The 7,833-nt window shown below is 40.0% G+C and overlaps 1 protein-coding gene across 1 annotated transcript; it reads left to right on the forward strand.

The window, feature by feature from the left end:
- The first annotated feature begins 1,417 nt into the window (after nt 1-1,417).
- Nucleotides 1,418-2,469, forward strand: LOC138898022 (uncharacterized). The gene is made up of 2 exons (XM_070184052.1): nt 1,418-1,895; nt 2,012-2,469. The coding sequence occupies exons 1-2, from the start codon at nt 1,418-1,420 to the stop codon at nt 2,467-2,469; spliced, it is 936 nt and encodes a 311-aa protein (XP_070040153.1).
- Nucleotides 2,470-7,833: the final 5,364 nt, after the last annotated feature.

Below are 7,833 nucleotides of genomic sequence, written 5' to 3' on the forward strand. Positions count from 1 at the left end.
TGTTATATTATTATTCAATAGAAATAAAAATAACATAATAATTTCGAGATTAGTTATATCGTAATTTATTTCAATCAAACGTAGAATCAATTATTCTTAAATTTAATTACAAATTTAATTATTCCTTCTTTCTCCTACCAAACGAGTCCTGGAGGTGTAAAAAGGACAGATCTTAAGGTTAAAATATATGAAATATTTAAAAAATAAGTGTTCACAAACCAAATTATGCAAGGGGCAGGGAGGGAGTCCAGAACCAAAGTGTGGTTCTTTTGGACTCAAACGACAAAAATAGGTGCAAAAAAAATTGACTACCATTTTATATATAGCGTGGTTATTCACCCTGGACTGAAGACGCTTGCAATATGAGGTTTCGCAACATAGGGATATCCCTTAATCATCGGGTGGTTTTCTTAGAGCAGTTTTATCCGAACACGTTCTGGGTGAAAGAGCTTGGCCAGATCTAAACTTATCTTCACGGACACATGAGGAGCGAGGATATAATTTATCCCCAAGTTTACATAATCCAGATGCGCAAAGTCAGAAAGATGATAGTGATTATGACAACAATGTTGAAGAGTCTGGAGATGAGACACCCTTCCCTGATGAGGACGAGAATGATGAACCTGATTTGACGAGTAGGCGTGTTCATCGGTCGATACGCTACGGTATTTAGACATTTCGGTTCGGTATTTTTGGTATTCGATTTCCTAAAATGCTATACCAATACTGTACTTAATTAAATTCGGTATGGTTCGATTTTTCTCCTTTCGATTTTGATTTATTCGGTTCGGTAACTTGAGTTTATTCTGTTTGAATACTAACTAGTGCATAGAGTCATAGACGGTAATATTCTTAATTAAAGTACTCGAAAGTACAAAACTAAAAATATTTGTTGGCAAAAGTTTTGTCCAAAAGCAAAAAATACCAACCCACAGAGGGAAAACTGTACATAAAAGAATAAATTTGATTATTAGATATGTCTTGCTACTTTCTTGGAGTTAATTGATGAACTTAGAGAATAAAGAAAAGTAAAATTTTAGATTTCTTAAATTTATATTATTAACTAATAATATATGTATTGTGTAATATAATATATATTTCGGTACGGTTTCAGTATTTCGGTATTCTAAAATAAAATACCAAATACCATACCTAATACCAATTTTTTTTAAAACTTAAACTAAATACCATACCGAATATCAAATACCAAAATTTTGGATTTCGATAATGTAATTCGGTATTTCCCAAATTAGGCACAACCCTATTGACGAGAGAGCATGCTCCACCTCCCATTATACTAAGAGTGTACGAGTCATATGTGTCGTTTCATTCAAGAGTGATTCCATACCTTGATCAGTTGCCAAGTATGCCGGATGTGGATGCCCTCACAAGGGATCTTGACGAAATTTGAACAACAATGTGGGATGAATCTAGAGAAACGATGATGTCAAAGGGCATGCTTTTTGCTGATAAAGCGCGCTTAAGCAGGGCGGTGCGAATGTACAATATAGAAGAGTGTCGTGAGATTGTGGTTCATGAGTCATCTCCGAAAGTATATAAGGTTATTTGTCGTAAATGGTTTCAAGGTTGTTACTGGATGCTGCATGCGAGAAAGTTGAAAACAAATATGTGGATTATGGGGAAATACATTGGCACCCATAATTGTGAAATGGACACATTCAATGGGAATCATGTTAACTTGAATGATGACTTGATTTCACTTGTCTTGATTCCACACATTGAAGCGTCCATAAGATACAAGATCAAAGAATGTATAACATCTGTCCACCAGGTATATGGATGTACCATTACCAAAAGAAAAATATTTCTCGGGCGTAAATGTGCGTTTGAAATTGTTTATGATAACCGGGATAAGTCTTTTCCACTTTACCCAGGTACATGGCTGCATTGTAACACTTTAATCCCGGGACTGTTGTTGAATGAAAGCTTGAGCGGAGTCTAGGAATACCAGAATACATATTCAGATACATGTTATGGTCATTTAAACCAGCCATTGATGGTTTTGTCCATTGTCGGCCGGTAATATCCATAGACGACACTCATGTCCATAGAAAGTATGATATTAAGTTGTTGATCACTGTTGTAGTAGATACTATTGGAAGTATATTTCCCATAGCATTTCCTATATGTGCCAATGAAAGTCAAGAGACGTGTACATTATTTTTGAACCGCTTGAAGGAGCACATTTTCAGACAATGTTCAGATATTTGTCTAATATCTGATCAGCATGGCGGTATTTTAAGTTCTGTACAGAATTTGCGTGAATGGCAGGAACCGTATGCCTACCACTATTACTGTGTTAGGCACTTGAAGGCAAACTTCCAGAGGGCATATCCGAACAAGGACTTACATGATTTAATGTGGATGGCTGCAACAGATCACCAAGAGTGTAAATTTACGAGGCAAATGGAATTGATTAGGCAGGAAGACCCAGAAGCCTATCTGTAACGACTCGACCGGTCGTTTTGAGCATTTACACTTCGCTAGGTTGTTTGAGGGAATGAGTAGCTCCGTATGATGTATTTTGACTTGTGTGAATCATCGGGTTTGACTTTCAGGTTATTCAGAATCGAATTGGAAGAAAGAATTTCATTGTAGAAGCTTTAAATTGGGAGAGTTGACCAAGTTTGAATTTTTAGCATTTGACCTCGAATTGGAATTTTGATGGTTCTGTTAGCTCCGTTGGGTGATTTTGGATTTAGGAGTGCATCCGAATTGTGATTTGGAGGTCCGTGGTTGAATTTGGCTTGAAATGGCGAAAGTTGAAATTTGAAAAGTTTGACCGGGAATGGACTTTTTGATATCGAGGTCAGATTCCAATTCCGGAAGTTGGAGCAGGTCCGTAACGTCGAATGTGATTTGTGTGCAAAATTTGAGGTCAATCTGACGTGATTTGATAGGTTTTAGCTTCGTTTGTAGAATTTGGAAATTTTGAAGTTTCTTATGCTTGAATCCGTATGTAATTTTTGTTTTCGATGTTGTTGGAGTGATTTGAAGATTCGTTTAAGTTCGTATGATGTTATAAGACTTGTTGGTATATTTAATTGAGCTCCCGGGGGGCCTCGGGTTGATTTCAGGTGGTTAACGGACTTGGAATGTGATTTGAGAACTTGCTGAAGCCTGAGAGCTGCTGGTGTGACCGCACCTGCAGAGAGGGGACCGCAGATGCGATGCCGCTGGTGCGGCAGGTTGAGCGCATGTGCGGAAAGGGTAGAGACCAGCAGGGGTCACGGGTGAGATGGTTTCTCCGCACCTGCGATAGTGCAAATACGGACCATGGGTCGCAGGAGCGGAGGCAATCAGAGTTAGTCATTTTTGCAAGTGTGCCCAGATTTTTCACACCAGCGGGTGCGCAGGTGCGAGCTCAGGCTCCGCAGGTGCGGAAATGCCTCGGAAGAACCTATATCAGCGGGGTCCGAGAGTTTTGGCTTCATTTCATCATTTTGAGCTCGAATTTTAGAGATTTTGATAGGGCTTTTCAAGTTGGATTTTTGAGGTAAGTTCCTTGTCTTCATTTTTCTTCAATAATTATGTTTCCCCACTGATTTTCAACCTAGATGGTGTGTTTTTAAAATGTAAATTGGGGATTTGAGGCTAGGGATTTGGAGAGTTGGTTTTGAGGATTTGAATGACCAATTGGTGTCGGATTTTAATGAATTTGGTATGGTTGAGCTCGTAAGTTAATGAGCTTTCGGATTTTGTGACTTTTGTCGGATTTCGAGACGCGAGCCCGGGGGTCGGGTTTGGGCTGATTTCGGATTTTGGCTATAATTTCGTATTTTTCTTGTGGAATTAATTCCTTTAGCCTATATTGATTGTATTGAACTGCTTGTGGCAAGATTCAGAACGTTTGGAGATGGATTTGAGTTGTTTTTGGTTAGTTTCGAGCCGTTCGGAGGTCGGAACGTGCGGGATGGCATTTTTGAAGCATCACTTGGATTGTTCGGTATTGGAATTGTCTTGTTCGAGGTAAGTAACTCTTCTAAACTTAGTGTTGGGGGTATGAAACCCCTAGTTACGTGTTATGTGATTGATGATGAGGTCACGCACATGCTAGGTGACTGGCGTGTGGGCGTGCACCCGGTGAATTATGACTCCTTTGTTTTCATGGCACTGTTTAGTGGCCCTATTTTGTTGATATCTGTGTTTTCACCACGAGATTATGTAACTGAACTGTGAATCATGTTAGCTATCCTATTTAGACCTTATGCTGATATTGTTAGGACCCATAGTGATCGCTTCTTACTGTCATCTCACTGATTTCATTAATATTTCGTACTCAGTCATATTCATGCGTTCATATCATATCTCAGTCTCAGTTGTTGTGTATTGATACATCATATCATTGTTGTCGGGCTAGTTTCATGACATTATGAGCCCGTGAGTGAGACTGGAGAGAGTGATGATTAAGAGAGGTTGAGAGCCTGTTTATGAGTGACAATTATGGGATCGGACTGCACGCTGCAACGGTTATATTGATGATTATGATAACGCTTGGGCTGTTGGTGTCACGACCCAAAATTTTCCATCGACGGGACCGTGATGGCGCCTAACATTTCACTTGCTAGGCAAGCCAACGTTAGAAAAATCGTTAAACCAATTCCTTATTTTCATTCAGTAAATAACAATAATTAACTAAGATGAAATATAATAAGTGCGGAATATCATAAAATTGTATTAATTACTACTACCCGGATCTGGAGTCACAATTCACGAGCATTCTAGAATTTACTACAAGTAATAGTCTAAAAGAAATACAACTGTCTGAATGAAAGAAAACAGTAGGACATAAAAGATAGACGGGGATTTCAAGGTTTGTGAATGCCGACAGCTCTACCTTGAGTCTCCGGACAGCGGACCGGTAGAAAATCTCGATCAACCTGAGCCGGTATCAAAATCTGCACAGAAAGTGTAGAGTGCAGCATCAGTACACCCGACCCCATGTACTAGTAAGTGTCAAGCCTAACCTCGGCGAAGTAGTGCCGAGGCTAGGACAAAACACCCACATATAACCTGGACAGTATAATCATGCTAGTGGAAACAATAGTAAATAAAGGAATAATGCAGAAATAATGGGAAGGGGACATACGGTGGGGGGATACAACATAAAGAGTGAGAATAATGAAAAGATAGAATTAAATAGAAGATCCTTAAACGAATTGAGCAATTAAAACAGCAAAGGAAAACTGCACGGCATCACCCTTAGTGCTTTTACTCTAAACCTCACAAAATAAATAAATAGAACGGCATGGCATAACCCTTCGTGCTTTTACTCTCAACCTCAGCAAATAAATAAATAAATAGAACGGTACAGCATCACCCTTCATGCTTTTCACTCTTCCTCACAATATCAATAATGCATGCACGGCATTACCCTTCGTACTTTACACTCCTCCTCACCAATCACAAAATCAATAACAACAAATAGATAAGAGTATCACAAAGAAACCAGTATTTTACCTATAATCAACATCACAATGTAATCTCAACCTTGAATCAATATTCGAAAGTTACCAAATCTCAGTGAAACCAGATATGAGTCACCCATCATTTCAAATAACCCGATAATGGATAGTAGAATTTAAGGCTACAAAATAGACAAGAATAGAATTTCACTCGCATGCTATGACTCGACAACGACGCATAGATGCTCGTCACCTCACCTATACATCGTATTTAACCACCAAACACGTAGCAAATGAACACATAATACCTATTCCCTCAAGCCAAAGTTAGACACGACACTTACTTCACTCCGAAGGCCACTTAATTCTCAATCACAACTTTTCCTTTGGAATTCACCGCCAAATCACTCTTATCTATTCAAAAATGACTCAATAATATCAAATATTGCTAAAGGAAGAAATTATATTTCATAAATTATATTCCCCAAATTCTCCTCTAAAAAGTCGAAAAAACGACCCCGGGCCTGCTTGGTCAAAACCCCAGGTTCGGGCCAACATCCTTTTACCTATTTACCCCTGAGCCCAAATATGTATCTAGTTTTGGAATCCGACCTCAAATTGGGGTCTAAATCCTCAAATTTTCGAAACCCCTTGTTTCTAGCCTAACCTCTAATTCTACCATGAAAACTCTAGATTTTAGGTTGATAATTCATAAAATTAATGGGTAATTGAAAAAAAATGATTTAGAATCACTTACCAACACTTTGGGAAAGAAAACGACTCTTGAAAATTGCCTCTACCCGTTTGGTTCTTGAAAAATGTTGAAGAAATGGCTTAAACCCGTGTTTAGAGTCTGTTTTAAGTCACTGGACAAGCCTTCATCGCGTTCGCGAGAGGCCTGTCGCGTTTGCGATGCACAACGGCCTAAGGCCTTCGCGTTCGCGAGTCTTTCTACGCGTTCGTGTAAGGCATCTCCCCCAAAGCCTTCTCGTTCGCGACCCCGTGGACGCGTTCGCGTAGAAGAACATGACCCCCCCCCCCCCCCGGTCCCTTAAACTATCGCCTTTGCGTGAGACAGATCGCGCTCGCGAAGGGTACCACCCCCAACGCTTCGCGTTCGCGACCAGTCCTTCGCATTCGCGAAGAAGAAAATTCCCCTGCCTAATTTTACCTTTCGCGTTAGTGACACAACCTACGCGAACGCGAAGAAGGGCACACCAGAACAGCTGCTGCAGCAAAAACCTCATATTTTCTAAGTGCAAATCACCCCGTAGCCTATCTGAAACTCACCCGAGCCCTCGGGGCTCCAAACCAAATATGCACATAAGTCTAAAAATATCATACGGACTTGCTCGCACGATCAAATTGCCCAAATAACACCTAAAACTACGAATTTAGCACCAAATCAAATAAGATTCTCAAGAACACTTTAAAATTTCTATTTTCTCAACTGGACGTCCGAATCACGTCAAATCAACTCTGTTTCTCACCAAATTTCACAGACAGGTCTTAAATATCATAACGAACCTGTACCTGGCTCCGGAACCAAAATACGGACCCGGCACTAACAATGCCAAATATCAATCAATTCTTAAAAATAAATAATTTCTAAACTTTTAATTTTTATTAAAAATTCATAACTCAAGCTAGGGACCTCCGAATTCGATTCCGGGCATATGCCCAGGTCCTATAATTCGATACGGACCTACCGGGACCATCAAAGCATAAATCCGGGCCCGTTTACCAAAAATATTGACCGAAGTCAACTAAAATCAACTTTTAAGGCAAAATTCTTATTTTCATTAGTTTTCAACATAAAAACTTTCCGGAAACCTACCCGGACTGTGCACGCAAATCGAGGAGGGTAAAAATAAGATTTTTAAGGCTTAAGGGCGCATATTCGAGTTATAAAACATATGATGACCTTTTGAGTCATCACATTCTCTACCTTTAAAACAACCGTTCGCCCTCGAACGAACATAGAAAATACCTGGGCTGGTGAAAAGGTGGGGATATCTACTATGCATATCGGACTCGGACTCCCGAGTAGCTGCCTCAATAGGCTGACCTCTCCATTGCACTCGAACTGAAGGGTAACTCTTTGATCTCAACTGGCGAATTTGCTGGGCTAGAATTGCCACCGGCTCCTCCTTGTAAGTCAAATCCTTGTCCAACTGGACAGAGCTGAAATCTAACACATGGGACGGATCGTCGTGATACTTTCAAAGCATGTACACATGGAATACCGGATGAACAACTGCTAAACTAGGTGGCAACGCAAGCCTGTAAGCCACCTCTCCCACTCTTTCCAGAATCTTAAAAGGTTCGATATACTTAAGGCTCAACTTGCCCTTCTTTCCGAACCTCATTACACCCTTCATGGGTGATACCCGAAGTAACACTCTCT

The sequence above is a fragment of the Nicotiana tomentosiformis genome, chromosome 8 (genome assembly GCF_000390325.3).
Source record: "Nicotiana tomentosiformis chromosome 8, ASM39032v3, whole genome shotgun sequence".
In the NCBI taxonomy this organism is placed as follows: Eukaryota; Viridiplantae; Streptophyta; class Magnoliopsida; order Solanales; family Solanaceae; genus Nicotiana; species Nicotiana tomentosiformis.